Here is a 20,266-nt window from a genome sequence, read left to right as displayed (position 1 = left end):
TCTTTTGTGCATGAGATAACAAGACCAGAAAAATTAGCTATTTTTTTAATTTTTGAAACCTTCAGCACATAAGTGAATGCAAACCATCCAAATATAGACCACCTCTTTCTGCTAGTTAAGTGCACACACCAAGACACCATTTCAAAGTCAACATTTCCAATCTGTAGAAGTAGCTGTATGGACATTTAGGTTGATTGCAATCCAAAACACTTTTCACTTCCCAAGAGACTGTAAAGGCAGACTGAAAGGAAGATAAGTTATCTCTTGTTGCTAGATTGTTTTTCTGCTGCTGCTTTTGAATGTAATTCTAACTTTGCTGTGGTACATTTAGTTTGTTTTTCCCATATCATGGTTCAAATCACATACTTTAAGATTATTTTTCAGTAAAATCTATGGCAACTAGATCTACTCCATTAGATAAAAACCTTATAAATTACACCCAAGAATTTCCTTCCAAGTGAATGAACCTCACATAATTGTATGTGCATATTTTCACCGAACTACTACTGGACTTGACGTCTGTTATTTTTATTTTGCAAAGAACTTTAAATATACTAAACACCAACAAGGTTAAAAAATGCCAGTGGCCAAGATAAGCAGACCAATTAATGCCCTAATTAGAGGTAAAGCTGTGGTTGGAAGTCCAAAAGAACAGTGTAAGAGATAATATCACAGCCAAAAGCTCTGGCTGTGAGAAGTCTGTCTCAGTTCATAGCTTCTTCAATTTCAAAGAATCAAACCTCAAATCACAAGCCAAGAATTAATGCTGTTGTCTAAGGAACCCCTGATGCAAAATAAAACTTTGAAATAGGTTATCACAAGTTTTCTGAAGGAAAATTAAAATTTGCTTAAATGATACAAGCAGTAGAGAGCATATACAGTCACTTCACAAGAGCACTGTCATTCCTAAAGCTTATTTGTACCAATTTTAGCTGAAACTTTGTAAATTATTTACTTCATACAATACTGGGTACCAAAGAGCACCTACAAGACATTATTATAGACAAAACAAAATTAATACAATTGGCATTTTTGAACCATCAGAGCAACATAAAAAACTAAAATGCAATCCTATACATGGACACAAATAAAAGAGTCATAGACTCCCTTGGGCTAGGAATTAATCCAAACTGTATTAGAGAAACTTGTTAGACAACAAGAAAGCTCAAAATGATCTCCTGTTGACAATAAAAATGCCATCTTTCTTACAGAAGATAAGAGAAGACACTAGCTTTTCTTTGCTTTGAGATTCAGGACAGATAAATGTAGCAAAGATGCACAAATTCAGAATTACTGTAAAGGAACACATTATTATCTTCTTTGCTGATGGGTAATCATGCTCATCCTCTCAGATTTCTTTCTTCTCCCTTAATCTGACTTTAGAATTACATTAAAAAAGTGTATAAACACCTTGCTTTCAAAGAACAATTACTTTCAATAGTGTTATAAACACCAAAACAACTGACAGGAAGGACGTCAAATAAATGACCTTCATGCTAAAGAGAAACTCATCCAAACTCATTCTGTTCCCATCCAATTTCCTTGTCAGTTGCTTAGTATTCAGAAACAGTTAGGAAAAAAGCTAAAGGGAGAAACTTAGAGAAATACAGGAACTTCTACTTACAAAAGCAAAAAAAAACAAGACCAAACACAAGAGCAAAAGTACTCAAGCCAACCACTCTAATGTATTAAACATACAATCACAATTGTTCCACAGCTTAAAATTAATGTTCAGAATGTCAGGAAGGGTAACAGATGTTTCCAGAAGGGAAACATCTAGATAAACAAGAACATCACTTTCTCTCTTGGCTGGTCAGAACTGTTTTGCACATTTCTAAAATGAAAACAAGAGCTGATGAAGCAAGAGGAAAAGTGTAAGTAAAAGATTCACCTCACAGTCTGTGACTTTACAAACTGCATCATCATCTAATGCTGTCTATCATAAAAGAACAGAGGAATAACCTGACTCTAACCTGAGCTGCCAGCTTGCATTTTAGTCATGCTGAAAACAAGTCAAGAAGAAACAGAACATGATGTACAGAAGGCTATTGACTTTTAAAGAGGGTGGCAGAGAATAATTCAGATTCTCAATGGGAATTATGTGCCTAATTGGAAAAATAAGCAGGAACATGGTTATCACAAAGAGAAAGTAGCACCCCAAGATCCGGGACAATCAATGGCAGGAGTTTCTCTCCACGCTGCATTTAGCACTGCAATTTAATTCCTGTGAATACCCATGGTGAGATCGCCTTTGAACAAGCTTAAGCAACTAAAGCACCCAGGGTGGTTTAATGACTTTGCACCACCACCAAACTAAAGTATTTTTCCATGATGGCATCAAATAAAGAACTCCTGACTCTTAATAACAAACAGAAGCGTTTGTTATTGAGAGAAAAAAAAAAGCAGCTTCTGACAGAACTTCTGAAATTATGCATTGAATGCTGTCTCCTCAATCCTCTCCAAAAGTATCTCATAAATCAAATCGATTACTCAATGTTTGCAGCATACATGTTAGCTAGACTTGCATTCTGCTTAACAACACCTAGGTTGATTCTGTTTGCTCAGTTGTCACAGGTATTTTCTGGAGGTTAGGTTGAAAGAAGTATAAAATCTAAGTGGAATAGTATATAAGCAGCTAATTGTTTCTAGTATAAGATGTACACCTCATAGGCAAAAAAAGACCTGAGGGTTCTTCCTGGTGTACACCAACTTCAACAAGAGCCCACAACGTACACAGATTGCCCAGAGAGGTTGTGAAATCTCCATCCTTGGAGATATTCAAAAGTTATTTGGACACAGTCCTGGGCAACTGGCTCTAGGCAGCCTTGCTTGAGCAGGAGAGGTTAGACTAGGCAACCTCAAGAGGCCTTTCTAAACTCATCTGCTCCATGACATTAAAATATGAACCTAAATATAATGAGATTATTAACTGTTTCCAGATTAGCATTCATTTAACAGGAGGATTACACAGCTAATCCCCAGACTGAAGGAATCAACAATTTAACCCAAGTAAGACAAAGCACATCTACAAGCTCAATCTGCCTTACACAGTAAGGCAGGGCAAAAGCACATGGTCCATATTACTGTGAGTAATAAAGTTGTCTGTCTGAAGAGCAAAGAATGTGAAATACATTTACTTGGATGAGAGCAATTATTAGTTCACAAAAGATGACAAAAATTTGTGGCATCAGGCTGGATATTTAGCTGGACATAAACTTTATGCTACATTCAGGCAAATTTTCAAGATATAAGAATCAGGCTAAAAAGATAAAAGGGTTATACTATCAATATCTTCTCCACTGAAAAAGACTGTGCAGTATTGCACCGACTTCTGGCATGTGCCACCATGTGTGTACCATGCCAAAAGAAAGTACTGGAGATAATTCAGAAAACAACAGCATCATAATTTAAAAGACTGAAAACTGTAACTTTAGAGTTCCAAACAAAGAAGCAAACCAAGCAACAAAGCAACCAAGCCACTCCTAAGCATTTTTGTAAACAACAGAAAGTTGATACCACAAGACAGACAATTGTGCCTTAAATTTTGCAGAAAAATGTGTAAAATGATGCAAATGCCAACAAGTTGAAAACAAAACTAGACCTATTTAGCAGCAAGGCTATTCATCATATTTTAGTTGGTTTAAAGACCTCAAGAATTGACACCTGAACAAGATAAAGTCACAGGGATTTTTGTTTGGCTTGTTTGTTTGGTTTTCTGAAGTGAAGATCTATTATTCAACTGTGCCCCACCCCTTAAAAATTAGGGGCACAACTTTAGACTGAATGAACTTAATTTCAAGAACTTTAAATAAAGTCACATTAAGATCCCTTAAAGATCTCTGAAAACTGGTATCCACAATCTTTATTGCAGTAAGGCTCTGATGAGTACAGCATAGCTTTTCTAACATAAGCATAGGAAACTAAGGAATTCCAGCAGGTTTTAGAAAGAATACCTGCACTTTTTGAAGGAAATATCATGTCAATTGTTCAAAGGAAACATCATTGCAATGTATTTCTTCCTTTAAAAGATGGCCATTTGCTACATGTTTTCCTATTGATCCCTAAGAGCCTAACTTTAAAATGCTAGACATGTTCTTCAGCTGCCACAGGTGTACATGCAACTAAAATCACCTTATTTAATGAGGAGAGAGCAGACTTTTGAAGTTATTTCAGATAATCTTGAAAATCTTGAAGTAAGACAGAAACACCTGGCAGCTGTGGTCCCAAGTTGCTGTTTTTTGTAAGAACTTTCTTGTTTCCCCAGACTTTCCCCCCAGCATAATTTCTTTTCTACTCATGCTTGAAAGAAAGACTTTTCTGGAAGGAAGTGTGATTCTCATGTTTACTAAGGAGAAATTACTGAGGAAAGCTGGAGAAATGGATATACATGACAAGATGCAAACATTTTAGCAATAGGGCTTTTGCTACAGTTAAATTCATACCATTGTCTATCACATGGACACAAATCCCACAGAACCATCATTTCAAATCAATATATTGGAACTTGAGGGAAAAAAAAAAGCTGTACAAGACTAAAGGCAAATGGAAATGCTGAGTTTTCTTAAGCAGTACTTACACCAAGAGCAGCTTGGTAGGTAACTTCTGAGGGGAAGGTGAAGGAAGGCCCTGTCGTGACTGGGCTGCTGGGGGGTGGAGTCACAATCAGCCCTGTAGTGCCAATATGAACCTGGGAGAGAGAAAAAGGGTCAGTTCTGTGTAGTTTAGTAACAGCTGGTTTTGACAGAGCTGTAAGCTTCATGGTCAAAATCACCAGTATTCTATCCCTTGTAACCTTAAACTAAACCTAATTTTTAGTTAGATACTCACATAAACAGTGTTGGATCACACAGCTCACTTTTTTTTTTTCTGACTTTTCTCAATGTTTGGAGATACACTGAACCAGCTACATGAAACACACTTTTAACCAGTGTCAGCTCTCTTTTTTTTCCATAAAAGGCTGTTAGATCCCTAAGATGTGCAAATAAAGCATATTTATGAGCTCAGGTAAAACATCACCAATACTTCTTGGGCTCCATTGCTCTCTCTTTTCCCAAAGTCTAATCACTATATGAAACAGCCAATTTTTCACAAACTGCTGAACAAATAAATAAAGTCAGATAAATATTTCTACTTACCACAACCAGATTAACATGCTAAATATCTAGAATTCACATAATCTTCAAGTTGAATATTTTACTTTTATAGGATGCACTTTACTAATATTCATTATTATATTCAATTTAGAAAAAAATAAAAAAATTACATCACTCCAGTTTCTAGTTTCCACAGTTTAATCAAAACCTTTGTGGCACTTTAGAATATAACAACTGCAAAAAAACCCCTAGTCTACAAGACCCAACTATTTGCTATCATATTCAGAAGTATTAGAAAACATTTTCCTTAAATGTTCTCACGTTGGAATATAAGTTTTTTGAAAGTGTACATTTATTACTAATTAGACACAATTAATAACTTGAAATAAACAATCTGACAAGATCAGAGCTTTTATAGCTCTAGCTGATGCCCTGTGAATTACCTGAGAGGGGGCACTACAGGACAGCCCGGACAGCTCACTTATGCGGGCGGCAGCCGTGGGGTTGCTGGAGCTGATGAGGACAGGAGGACTGATTTCCATGGAGTGGCGGTTCTGGGAGGACTGAGAAGCCTTGTTGGACATGGTGAGGGAGGTAAAAGAGTGCCGTTTTTTGGTGTTTTTCTTGGTATCGGTGTGCTTTTGGGTTGAATTGTTGTGGGCTGCCCCAGAGGTACCTTCTCCAGAGTCAACAGCAGAACCTGAGGGCTTGTCCAGCTCTATCAACTGTTTGGCTGCTGTGTTAAACTACAAAAACCAGTAACATGTTAGTATGTTTTTTATTTATAAAAGTCACCTGAATGTAAAAAACATCTCTTTTCCTTTTATTCATAAGATAATCTCGACCATGCAACTTAAAACTGTGGCATACCAACCTACTCTACAAATCTGTCAGTAGAGAGTGACAAATCATTCACTACAAACTCAACACACTTACTGTTGGGCTGGTATGAAATTTTACCATCAGAGGTAAAATTTCAATCAATAAGTACATAATGCCATAGTCCAGACATGGATTAATTCAGCAATAACCACTGCCTGTATCATCGGGAGGTCAGACTAAAATACAGTGGTCCCCTTTGACCTTATAACAGAAAAATCTGTGCTACAAAACTTCTTGGATATTTATGTCATTTTCAGCCATTTTTTTGTTTTGTCTATGACACAATCCTGCACATTTGCATGTGGGCTCTTGAAGGTATTCCTCCTTTATATCCTTTGGTACTTGTGCACATCTTTAACACTACCAGCAATGAAAAGACAGGCTTCCTCAATGCAGGTTTAAGAACACAGTAGGACAGACTTAATACCCAGCTATATCAGTATACTGCCTGGCAACAGGCACCTATGCAGGCATAAGATGGCATAGGGAGAAAAGAAACATATACAGGCAATTTTGTGGAAATACCTTCTCAGCTTCTGAATTTTCTAATGTAGAGGCACCATCTCTGTGCCATTTTCTCTTTCTTTAATCTTACCTAAAGAATTTTTGTTCAAATGAGATTTTCTATCTGCTAATTATTGTAACAACAATACTACATTAAATGCAAACAAATCCTTCCTTTCCAATGAAGAAATGAGGAATCCCACACATTTTCTTCTTACAATGAAATGTAACCTATATAATGGAGAGGAGGAGAGGAAACCAACAAACAAACCCTCTACATCTTTCAAATGCCCTTTATTTTTAGAAAGTCTTATCACTATTAGAAATAATAATGTCAGAACTCTCATGTAATCATGAGCTGAAATAACACCAGCACCAGTTTTCTGAACATGTACCACTAAATATGAATACTGTTACTTGAAAAGTGTAGGTGATTATGAAGAAAGAAAAGATCTTTTCTGAAAAACATGGGGATAAAAGAATGAAATTAGTTACTGTGGAATTTTAATTCTATTCTTCAGCATATTATTTCTTCTATTTATTGTACCAGTTTCCTGCAAGTCTTGAGATACCTACTATGCTCATGAAGGGTTTTAAAGTAGTATTTTACCCCATCAAAACTTTACCAGACAAACAACAAACCATTAATTATGATAGCATCAACATTGATTTAAATGCAGCTCCCACAGATGGCCAGCTTATATTCTGAACACAATTAGATATCTACAGATATAGATATATAAGGTAGTGTAAAAGAAAAAAGATTTTTTTTAAAATATAGAAGAGGTTGGTAAGTGATATTTGAAAGATTTTCATATATAGAGAGAAAAAAAAAAGATGAAGTTCAAAACTGGAACCACTGGAACAATGAGGAGTTGACATAAAAACCTTCTACAGAAGAGGAAGAACTACATGGAATATACTGCAGTGGAGGAAGGGCATAATGGGAGATTTGAACCAGGATATGAAGTCAAGAATATAGAATTTTTTCCTAAATGTTCTTATTGTTGGTCCTTTAGAATGCAACTGAAGAGAACTGGAATCACAGAATCATAGAATCATTTGGGTTGGAAGGGACCTTCAAGATCCTCAATATCCAACCCATCTGCCATGGGCAGGAACACCTCCCAATAGACCAGGTTGCTCAGAGTCCCATCCAACCTGCTCTTGAACGCTTCCAGAGATGGGGCATCTGCAACCTCCCTGGGCACCCTGTTCCAGTGCCTCACCACCCTCACAGTAAAGAATTTCTTCCTAATATCTAATCATAACCTATCTTCTTCCAGTTTGAGTCCATTCCCCCTTGTCCTGTCACTACATACTATTGTAAAAAGTCCCTCTCCATCTTTCTTGTAAGAAGGAAGGAGAAGACAATGTCAGAGCAGTAAATAATCCTATGAAAAAGGTAGATGCTAGATTTTCCTTCCTGCTATTACTCAAGATGGATCATATGGATCAAAATAATATTGTATTACCTGCATATAACAGAAGATACAAACACATCATTTTCTCCAATGAAGCCCATTATTTAGATGATTATTGAACTTTAAATTTAGATCAAACATACTTTAAACAGACCAGTGAAAACATTATTTCATTACAAAACATTGAGGCTGAAGGATATGAAAGAAGTAGAAAGTAAGACCAAAAAAAGCCTACTCTGCTGTTCAGCTTGTCAGGGTCTTATTTGTCATCACAACAAACATGCAGGTTTTTCAAGGTCTAAAATTTTATCTATTTTGCACATTTTATTTTTTTTCAACTCAGACTGAAATTCTTCACATACTTCCTGAGAATCTAGGTATTCCATACTGTTGATACAATGGCTGCAACTGTTTCCATTCCTATGTAATCTACTTCGTTATTTGCAAATAACTAGCTAATCAGAGAAGTTAAGGGATCACAGAGGAATGAAAAGGAAAACCAAAAGCCACTTTGCTAACAGCACCCCAAGGTACCTCTTACACCTAATTATATTTGTTTACCTCCAGAAGCTATCAATGCCTGCAGAATCTGATTACATTGTACAGTGAACAACCTATTAAGGAAAAGTTAAGGCTTGCCCATGGGATCATTCAAGATGCATTCCAATAAAAGCAGCATTCTGTGCTTTTTTATGCAGACAAGCAAGCAAATGAAAGTTACATGAATCTGAAGATGGAAGAGAAGTGATTACTGGCCTCCTCTTTGAAGTAAGCTGGGGACAGCAACAGCTGCAGAATATTTTGTAGAGTGCAGTTTACTTCTCCTTTAGAAGAGAAATTAAGGACCTGCATGCATTCTCCAGTGAAATGGCTAACAGATATTCAAGGTCACCAAGGGACTGAACCCAAGTCACAGTATGAAGTGTTTAATCTAGCATTCCTTTCTGCAACAAATACCTATGAACCTAGGCCTGCAGTTCCTACATCAGTAGGTTTCCTTAACAGACATATTTTCATTGAGGCTTCTTTACTTCAGTCTTTACATTCATTTTTTTAGTTTTTTCCCATTCAACAAAATCTTTGCTGCAACAGGAAGCCTGAAATCCAATTCCTTTTCCCACAGTCTCCAGGAAACTGAAGAACTTTCCAAGCAGGGCAGGACAGAGGCAGCTGGCTGAGCCACGTCTCGGTGCTGCAGCAGGGCTGAGGTCAGCACACAGCTTTCCTCTGCCTGCAGATGTCTGCAGGAATTACCGCTACTGCAAGGGCTCTAAGAGTGGTGCTTTGCTACACTTCTTTTAAAAATTAATTCAGGTGTTCTTTACTTGCACAAAAGTAAACAAAATCTGGCATTATTTTCTACTGACAATTTGACTGAAGAGTGATTTATATTCCCTGACTTTTATTCTGTTTTGGGCATTTGTATTTGTTTATGAAGTGTTAAACTAGGTCAAATCATCCAATTTGAGGTTTAAGAAAAATTGCAGAACTGTAATTTTTCAGAAAAAAATCTAATAATATCTGTTTAGTTATGAATAATCTTTGTTTTTGGAACAGCAATAACTATAAGTGTTAACTGATTTAATAGAATCACTCTTAAAATTTCTCTCAAAATGTGTTCAGTCTCACTTTTACTATTACCACAAATTTAATACATGGAAGTTAGAAAAGAAAGTAGCTAACATTGAAGCATAAAAAGGCAAAATTTGTCCTCAGATATGATCAGACCTTTTCATGGACTTCATTAACTAAAATTTTATCCTCATGGTAAAAGAAATATCTGAATTATTACACCTATACTACACAATAAATATCACAGACTAGGCGCATTTTATAGTTAATGACTTCAGATAATCTCTAGTAATTGGAGCTATGAATTCACATTTTCAAACAAAAGGATGTGGACTAACATACAAAAGGTAAAAGTTATGTCTGTCATCATCATATGATAGAATTCCCCAAAAATAGGCAATGATTAGAAGGATTGGGAAATGCAATGAAAACTACCATATAAAAATCTTTCAAAAATATTAATTACTTTTCATCTTCATTGTCTTTCATAAAATTGGTAAGAATAGTTTGCTATACTTGTTTCTATCAGTTGTCTGTATATTTTCCAGAACAATAGTTATGTACTCTCAGAAACCAGACATTTCAAAATCCAAACCCATACTTTACCGCACATCTCACTGCCCTCCACCACAGCATGCATTTCAGTTTAGTGTATACTGAAAAAAACCCACCTATCTGATTTGAAGTAACTCTTAGGGTATAATTTATCATTCTAGACCTTCCATTCCACTTTAGTGGCGATTTGAGAAAGTGTACTTACTTAAGTGTTGATGCCTGTTCTAAAAGGGTTTATTGAAAATACATTTTCTTTGTTGATGGAATCACTCAAAAAACATTAACAGAAATATATTTTGTGACTTTCATCTTTACATTTTTTTTTCAACGCCATATATCCTTTTTGCAACTTTTGCAGAGATAGGAATGTAGTTGTTAGCTAAATAGCTCAAGTGGCTGCCCTAGGAAAGGGCTTTTTCTAACAAGGCTAAGTAATTTAGCTTGAAAAAACACTACAAAAAGCTTTACTGGCTGAATTGAAGGGGCAGTTAATTGCAAGAAGCTAGGAAAGAATACCCAAGGGCAAGAAATCATTAAATTGGCCTTTAAAAACATCTTAAACTGAAGCCAAAATTGCACAAAGCAAGTTGAAACTTTTTTGGTCTTCTTTTTTTTACAATCATGTGAAATTTTCTACCTCCAGACTTACAGATCCTTACATCAAGCTATAAAAATGAATATATATTTTTCCCTTTTAAAAATATCAAATTCTATTTCAGTTGAAGGCAGTAATGGCTTTTGAAGTTCCCATCTCATCACAGGATTCAGAAATTGAATTAATAAAACTTGACTTGATTCTTACTATGGTTACACATTTCTTCTGTGACCTGAAGTACATATTTCTCATCCCAGAGATAATGTGAAAATACTTTTTTCTTTCATCATTCTGCCTCAATTATTTAAATGAAATACTGTTGATGCAGGAAAGTGTGTCTTACCAAGTATTCACAGCATACCTATCAGAAAAGGACAAGCATTTTATTCCAAACCTTTGTATCTTTCTGTAATGCAAATTTGAATAATCATTGTGGCTGTACACACCGTTCCCAATCACTGATGTCTTTCTATATAAAAGATACAGCTTTCAACTCTTAAAATTTAAAGGGTTGGGGAAATTTTCTCAACTGCAACCTCTTACTGTAAATTACTGAAACACATGACAAATGCAGGAAGATGGAGAAGGTTTTATATATGGCTCTGTTGATGAAAAAGCTGATCCTTTACCTGTTCAACAACAAACTATACCCTTTGACATCCTACTTGTGCTAATTTGGTTTTGAAGGATGGATGTTAGGGACAGTCCAAAGCTAACTATTTCTCTGACTTGCTGATTGCTTTCATTTTGTAGCTAAGTGTGGTTTGGATTGACTGCATGACTCCAGTATTAACAAGAAAACATAGTGACTGCCTCCAATTACACTCATTTCAATTCCATTCAATAAAAATAGGTATCAAATAGTCAAGTGAAAATCACTGGTTCAACTGCTAAGGCCATTAATTTTCCCAAAGAGAATTTTAGGTCTAAGATTATTTATATCTCAGGTTATTTTAGAATCATCACCAGTACCGATTATTTTTCCTTTCAGAAAATTAAACATACAGTGGGCTCAGCCTTACTGAGGACCCAGCTTTACTCACCTCGACATAGGAAATTGGAAATATTCCTATCTTGTCAGCCAGCATTCCTTCTGCCCAGTTTTCATCCACACGGCGAATTACAGTCAGAACATCATCCTGTGTGAACATGCAGTGATTATGTCTCCCAGCTCTAATTTAACTTCTCATTTAATTTTCCTCCATAACACAGGAGTAATCAGAGAAGGCAGGACATGGACAAGAACTGCAGAGAAGGCACTCTGTAAGAGGAATATGCTGCTTTGGGCGTTGAAGTCAGTTCAAGCTGCTTTTTTTCCTATTTTGTCAGAGCTCAACTAACTGCCCACATCTCAGTGATTTGACTTTGTCCTTAGTGCCAGTCTTCCTGTCCTGTTCAGTCCATGTTACTCATCAGCCCTCCTTTAATTCCTTGGCGTTATTCAACAGAACCACAACCATTTTCCTTCTCAATTGACTCATTACCTAACCTTCCCTAGATGTTGTTTTTCTACTTAAGTACTTAAGAACATTGCTAGTGATATGACTTCCTTCACATCTGCAATTTGAGTGTTTCTTTAGAAGATGGAATGTTTTAAATTCACAACATAGGTTATTTCTCCTAAATTAGGAACATCACTACTGCAAGTATAAAACTGCATTCTCAGAAATAAAACATCAGAGAAATTATATGTAATTTAGAAAGAGAATGAAAAACTAATCAATATAGGAGAAATACTGGCAGATTTACTTCTCCTTTTCATATGAGTGCAGCTCCAATAAGAAATGCAGATAATTCTACAAAACAGTTATTTTTTATGCAAATAAATGAAATTATTAGAAGAAAATAGTAAGTGTATTCTCTTTTTACCTTTGCAAACGGTAAGCAGTCTTTATCTGCTTCCTTGTCTTTTACTTCAAAATCATAAAGTGCTTTGCACTGAGGCGGAGGTTGAGGTAAAGGTTTAATAATTTGAACAAAATTGGTAGGAAAAAAGCCATGGATGCCATTGACTTCTCCATGATACCAATTTTCATCCACCTGTCGACGTAAAATGATGATGTCTCCTTTACTGAATTTAAGATCTCCAGGTTCTTTTCCCTCGTAGTTATACAATGCTTTGGCACATGGTAACTGAGGTACACCCTAAAGAAAAAGAAAAAATAATAGATCATTAGAATTAGATGAGCATTACTAAATAGAATTTATATTATATTTTTGGAGAGTATGAATGAAGCTGTAAAGTATGAAATTGCAAAGTAAAATTATACACATATTTTACTGCAATGATTCTACTGATTTTTACGCACACAAGTGGGAAGAGCTTCAGTTCTCTGCAGTCTCAAGATCCCTCTAAGTTTCATTATGATTTTCAATCATACAAAGTTTCTAGACCCAGAAAAGGCAGAAAAACATACTTTAACCCTCATGTACTAATTCACTAAGATTAAACATTAAAGAAACAAAGCAAGCAAACTGGAAAGCAACCTGACCACTTGAGATACCACTGGCAGAAAAATGCTGCAAGAAAATACAATACAGGAATAAAAAATTTGCTGTAGACCTTTAAGGCAGTTTTCCTGCCTTTCTTATTATCTTCCTCACCTTATTTATTTCATGGACAGAGAATAATAAAGATGAGGACATAAAGGAGGTGTTTTCCAGCTTGAAAAACAAATTTCAGTTTGTTAAAAATGAAAAATTTCATCCTGGAGCAACTTTTTAAATTCAATTTTTATTATTTATTTTAAATCACAGCTAATAAGAATTACTGGAAAAGATCTGTTGAAGGTGTGCATCCTTGGGTTTCCCTCACTTGATTCCTCCATAATATCTGAAAACTGTAGATCATTGGTGCTGCTCATGAGTGCAGATCAGAAGGATTGCAATTTAACACTGTCACCCTCCCTTATATACATTGCAGGTATTATTTTTTAATTACTCTGCCTGTATCTCCAAATTTTGCAAGAGAGAGCTGTAAAACTCTACAACTCTAGTAGTAGGGCTACTGTCTTCAAGACTCTCTTTTCTGCAAATTTAAATACCTGGAGGGGTGCTTACCCCCACTTAATGATGCAAACAGCAGTAACTTGCATTACTAATAGAATCTTTCCAAAGAAAAGGCAGCCTTTATAGTCACATGGAGCACAGTATTTCACATCTTTGATGTAAGCCCGTATGGAAAAAGCAAAGTTTAATGAAATTCAAGGTTGCTAATATTATTTGCAACATCTCCCCTATGGTATGTCTCTCCTCTCAAATCTTCCACCAGCTCAGATTGTAAATTGGAGTTGCACTTGCAATATCTCAAGAAGTCACACACAATGTAAGGAAATTCTCAGAAGGAATTATCACTTTGAGTCTGTCCATTGGGCAGAAGACAGAGTTTTGATAATGTATATCACATTGAACAAAATTTTATCTTTCAATATAATCAATTTTTTTTTTGACAGCTTTAACTTTTGTCCATGCATACTAATGTATGTCTCAAATGTATAAATAATATCTTAAAGATAACTTCAAACAGTCAAAGGAGAACCATGTGTGTACATACATAGGTACAGAGGAGTATGATTTACATATGAATACAGGAAAATCAAAGTTCATTCTATTGTCTCCAGGATGAATATGAAAAATATCATATTAGCAGTATCCAAGCAATTGTTCACAATTGGTGATCTCCAAACTGAAGCAAATAATATTTTTCTTCATGATCACACTTAATTGCATCAGTGCATTATGATGCCACGCTCTGTACAAACCCGGATACCAAGTAGGGAATTTGTGGGCCTCAGCAAGTGAGGGGAAAATTAATGGTCAGAACAGAAGAATTTAAAAATCACATATATATATATATATATATATATATATATATATATATTTAATGTTCTCTGTAGAGTACACAGACAGAGGGAAGGAAGCAGTCAGTGTAGATGGAGTATGAACAAGCGCAAAGAGAGAACGTTGGGGGAGAGGAAGCAAAAAGAAACAGACCTCTAAACAAGAGAGGAAACACTGCTTGCTTATCCCTTTCCATCACAATAACAAACAAGCAAACAAACACACAAACAAAAGGATTAGGAGCCAAGAATTACTTGACAGAAAGCAGGCCCCAAGCAATTATGGCTACTACAGGATACAGAAATCTCTCTTGCACTGGAGGTAATAGTTTGACTTCTCCCAGGAATCTAACCACTGTCCTGGGAGAAAGTTTTCTATGTGCCCACGCTGAGGAAGAGGTTTTAGGTCAGCTTTTTTTAATAAAATACAGTTGGAAAAAAAATCTCTTTAAAAACAAACAAAACAAGCCAGGAGTACCAGTGCAGATCATGTCAAAGCAATCAAACTCATTTGTCATCATTTAATTGTTAGAACTCCATATTCCATTTATGCAGTTTATCACAAATCTGCATACAAAAGTACAAACATCTGTTTATGCTTTATAGGAAGTTCCTTTCCCAGTGTAAAGGTTGAGTTTGTGCAAAGCTTGTTTCCCACATTAGATAGAAATGGTTCCAGTCTATAATTCCAAATAACACAAAGTTCAACAAAACACACAGTTCCCAGTTGGACTCCCAGGGATTAAAGAGAAGTGGTTAAATGACTGAGAGGAGAAGTGGATGACTTTCCCTTCTGTCCCAGAGGGAGGATGAAGTGAGAAAGAGCGGGTGCAATGGGGAGGGCAGCTTTCAGGGGTACAGGATCAAGAGCCCTCGAGCACCATCTTCACATTCCTGCTCCTCTGAGCAACCTGGAGCCGTGGCTCAGAGCCGGCGCCTTCCGGGCCCTTGTGGTCAGGCAGCTCCAGCCCCCTGTGCCCCTCTGGCTGCTCACCAGCAGAGATGGCCATGAGGACACGCCGAGCCAGAGTTTACATTTCACTCCATGCCTCTCACTTGGCTAAACATGAAAGAAAGCCTTGGGAAGAAAAACTTTGTAGCCTACCCTTAAGTTTACAGCTGCCACTTACCCTTGCAACTCCTGGAGTAAGCAACAACAACAATAACAACAAAACAAAGATAAAAACCATTTTAGGAAGTTAAAATATAGAATTTAGAAGGACTCCACACAGCAAGTTCTTAGAATTATTTCCTTAGTCCTTATGCAAAAATATCTGAATTTCTAGAGCTACTGCTGATAGACAAAGTGTTTAAAATAATTTTTAGCAAAGGCATGGATATACACATATATTTCAGATGCCAGATTCCTTTAAAGAAAATCATACATGATGACATCAAAACAAATGCCTTAAAAATAATATTAAAAAATGCATATGCATTCATACACATGAGGCTCAGGTTCCTCAGCTTTCTTCTCCTAACCCAGATATTTTGTCTTAGAAACCTACAGAATGCACTAGTTTGCACTTTGGATTTATACTTTTGTTTTCAGTCACCTTATTTCGATCTTCACTTTTATTTTTTTAATGGGCAATATGCAACTGTATGTATTTTTCATCAGCTTAAGCCAAGAGAAACTTATGCCTGTGAAGAAAACACGAGATCTGATTTCCTTTAAAAAAGGAGCTTTGGTGGCAGAAGCCCAAATGTAAATATGCTTACACTGGCACAAAACAGTGCTCAGTTTGTACATACTGCACTTGAAGAACCAACATTAGCTAAAGTGGGAAAAAATAGTAAATCCTCTCCCAAGGAAATGAATGGAACAGACACGGGATCAGCCACATCTCTGTTTCTTCCGAAGCCTCCCAGACACGGCGCTGCTGGCTGTCCCTTCGCCAAGCAAGCAAGGCATTCCCTGTTCCCTGGCTGCAGGATTGGGAAGTGGCCTGGGCTTCCCCATGAGGCAGCTGAATTTACCCAGAATACTTACACTGGTTTCACCTGCCTGAGTTTCTTAGACACTGAGTGTTTTCAAGGGGCCAGGAAGTAGTGCCTTTTATAGGAGTACTGCTTATGTTGATAGTAAGACAAAAACAATTTTCTGAAAGTGGCTACATGCTCCATCAGCTTCCAGAAAAATCCAGCTTGTTCAGATACCTCAGCAGCAGTTTTTAGGCCTACTTTTATTTACAGAAAATCTAAAACCAGGAAGTTGATCCATGTCATGAGGGGATCTTTAACATCCATTATTTGCAACTTTCTTACAAGGAAAGCCAGAAAATTGATTTTTCTTCACCTACGCTTTTGTTTTCTTTCCATGCAGTTCCTAAATCAAACCAACAGTCACATTAATGACCAGGATAAGATGTGAAAGTACCACAAAAAAATCTGAAATTACACAGCAATTGAAAGTATAGTAAGTCTAGTGATACAGAGGTACTTTTTTCAGTCAATTCTTTTTTTGTTTTTTCCAAAACCATCAGTAGTGTAAGACATAGTTGATTGCCTGAGAAAGGTGCTTTTACATAAGGATAACATAATGCAAATGTGTGCAGCCAAAACCTGTTTGCAAGGCAGATTTGGGTAAAGTGGGTTCTTAATATGTACATCCTCCAGTAGGTACAGGCAAACCTGAGATTTCCTCTTCAGACTCTTAGTCATTCAAACCTTTTGAAGGACAATATTGCTTCTTTTAATCTTTTGGTGTATTCTATTTCACATTATTGCTTTCTTGATTCAAATCTTTCAAATGCATCCTTCCTATTACTTTTTTTAAAGGGTATTTTCGCTTTCTTGCCTTCTTTAGCTTTACTAAGCTGTCCAGTCCTGCAAGAACATCCCCTTTCACATCTGCATTTTTTTATGTCTCTTTCATCTCACAGGCTCCAATAGTAGTTTCAAGTCTTAATTTATAGCCACCTGATCTGTGTGATTCAATTTTCTTTGTTTCAGCCTGCTTTGTTCCTTCTCTGCTTGCATTTAACTTTCCATGCATTTTGAAACATAGAGCATATGAAAATACTTTACCAAAGACCGTCTTAAACTGCTTATATTAAAAGATTGTTTTCTCAAGTTGGATTTCTTTCTAAAGGAAGGACACATATTCCCTGTGTTAAGAAACAGGTACATTGCTTTGGCCTGAAAAATTAAATATTTAGTTTTGTAGGACAGAGCAACCTAGAGATGATAACATTTGAAACTGAATCTCCATTTTTTTTTGAGCTCCAGAACACAAAGTGTTTCCATAATCCAAGAAGAATGTTAAAAGCTGGCTCCCTGCATTTACTTTTGTCATCTAAGGAACAATTCAAACAAGGTCAGGTTTGTGCAAAGAAAGGCTGACTTGAGTGTTATTCGTCTGTACCCAACACTGACTTGTTGGCGTAATCAACCTTACGCACTTCTGCCATCAGAACTATCTCAGAAGCCTGCATCAATACAAATGAAATTTTTTCAGATAAAGTGTCTCTGAGGTCCTGCTATCTGGATGACAAAAAAGTAAGATATTTTTATGTCAGGAGGCTGTATCAAACTGCCAGTATTGTAATAAACATAAAAACAAACCTTTGGTAACATCTGATATAAATTACTATTGCTGTGCTGAATACAGTAAACGAGGGCTTGGGGTTATAATAGTTCATTACATTAAAGAAGTGAGCAATGTTAATGTTGGTAAATATATTCATTTCTACTGGTTTCCTACAAAACAGTTGTACTAAATATAATTTTTCTCTGCAAACATAAAGCAAAAGGCCAAACATTTGACTTTAAAAAGTGCAAATTTGTAGTTGTTTTGAAATGCTGTATTGAAATATAGTTACTTGCTATACAGCTTCTGATTTTAATGAAAATAGAAGTTTAGCATCAAGAGGAAACCAGCTAGCCAGGTTGCCCTGATCAAAGAGATCAGGGTTTGAAACCCAACTGTGTGTAACTTAACCCATATAACAATCATAATTTTGAAGAAACATTACTTTAGGAAAAATACCAGGGTACAAAATTAAAAAAAAAAAAATCAAGCCAACATATTTATTATACTTTTGCAATCAGTACAAATTTTAGGATCTTGATAAATGAGGGAACAGGATTACATTTTTACTGTTGTTTAATTAACTGAAGTTAAAAATTCTTCAGTAGACTTTACTAATTTTCAAGGTTTCATCCATCTAACACACCAATCACTCCTAAAGCCCTTTGCCTGACTCTATTCAGGACTTTGCCAACGAACTTTGCTCTTGGTAACTTGCAGAAGAATTTCACAGAACAGACTCAGAGAAACTTATATTTTATAGCAGATGGGTAGCTCCTTTATTCATGTAAGCAATTCTTATGTGCTCTTTTAAGGTAAATTTCAATGGTCTACTTAAAGTAGCCATTTTATTAAAGCCCTTTTTGCTTCCTCTGTCCTAACAGCTTTTAGGAGAAAACATTTTGCCTTTTTTTTCTTGTCTGATGTTCAGAAATAAATACAAGGTTGTTTAATGTAAGTATGAGCAACTCTTTCCCACAAAGTTGTTTTGTAATTAAAAGCTGGAATACAGGAGAATGAAAGGAATTTAAAGATGTTGCCTTAAGGCCTAAGCAATCACACTAATAATACAGAAGGTTAGGAAGGGACATTTACAAAGCTTTCCAAAGGCACTTCTCCCAGTTCCTTTCTGTGTCACACCTTTGTAAACACTTTTTTTTTTTCAAATAAAAATGTGTTTTCAAATGCTGCCTTTTTTTCTTTGCCTAGTCAAAATGCAAAGTTCTTAGCTACTTCCTTTCCCAAAGTTTATTAAGTAAAGAAAATTCTGAACACTTTCCACTGAATTAAACCTCTAAGTTAATAAAATAAGTAAGCAAAAAATAAAAGAAAGTGGAAGAGAAAATAATTATATCCTGCACAAAGCATGTCCCCAAATATTTTAACTGTATGCACCTGACATGTTCAAGACTGCTTCTTCCACAAGCAAACAAAATGAATTATGAGAAAACTGCTCTGCACAGGAGAGACTGAGGAGGTAACTTTCAAGATGCAGAAGAGAATGCAGGTCTGTATTGCTGTTGATTTGCATATCAAACAATTCCATTTTGAATCTTTAGAAACCTTTCGATTAATTGTTTACTACAAAAGATTTTTCCTTTGAAAAACCCCAGATCCTTTTAAGAATCTAAACAAAACCTTAAATTGTGCACTGCATAGAGCTAGGATGTTTATATAAAATAGCTACTTCCAAAAGCAATGATTTGTTTGAAAGATCTGCTCTGATAAGCGGTTACACCAACATCACTGCTCAAACTGAAAGTGCCACTATCTTCATTGGCTTTCCCTTGATATGTTCTGACTCAAGGGCATTTGATGTCTCCATCAAACTTCATCTTTCTTGTCCCAGTGCCACCATACAGCAGCACAGATCTCCTAATCTCTTTTAGTGCATCAAGTTAATATCAGCACAGCAGCACAGGTTCCCTCAGCACTTAGATTCTCCTAGCAGTGTAACTTCCAATGTGTTCTCTTTTCAGGTAATATCACCCATGGCTTCTAAGACAAGAACACTTCATACTGCAAGAATAAAGGAAGAGAAAGACATCCATCCCTCTTGGCAAGGATACATCTACAACTCTGAGACTGGATAGTTGGACTTACTAGTCCTACTCTGAAGTGCTGCTAACTTCTGTACATCCCTGAAGCAGTCTCAGTGTGGATGTTAGAATATATCTAATGTTCCCCAGTCATACCCAATTTCTCATTACTAAAACCCCCATGAATATCCCAAGTTAGAAAGGCAGGAACACCAACTGCTTTGAAAGTTT

General features: G+C 36.1%; 1 protein-coding gene across 1 annotated transcript in view; it reads right to left on the bottom strand.

Annotated features, from left to right (window-relative positions):
* SH3RF1 (SH3 domain containing ring finger 1) overlaps positions 1 to 20,266 on the bottom strand; it is an 87,163-nt gene that overhangs the window by 20,144 nt on the left and 46,753 nt on the right. The window contains exons 3-6 of the mRNA XM_058803422.1: positions 12,495 to 12,770; positions 11,669 to 11,764; positions 5,537 to 5,839; positions 4,577 to 4,687 (exon numbers count right to left, since the gene is read on the bottom strand). Of these exons, the coding sequence (XP_058659405.1) occupies positions 4,577 to 4,687; positions 5,537 to 5,839; positions 11,669 to 11,764; positions 12,495 to 12,770 (786 nt within the window). The remainder of the gene's footprint in view (positions 1 to 4,576; positions 4,688 to 5,536; positions 5,840 to 11,668; positions 11,765 to 12,494; positions 12,771 to 20,266) is intronic.

This window comes from Ammospiza caudacuta, chromosome 4, assembly GCF_027887145.1.
Source record: "Ammospiza caudacuta isolate bAmmCau1 chromosome 4, bAmmCau1.pri, whole genome shotgun sequence".
Classification (NCBI taxonomy): domain Eukaryota; kingdom Metazoa; phylum Chordata; class Aves; order Passeriformes; family Passerellidae; genus Ammospiza; species Ammospiza caudacuta.
Note: the sequence above shows the minus strand (reverse complement) of the source record. Positions and strands in the feature narration are given on the sequence as shown.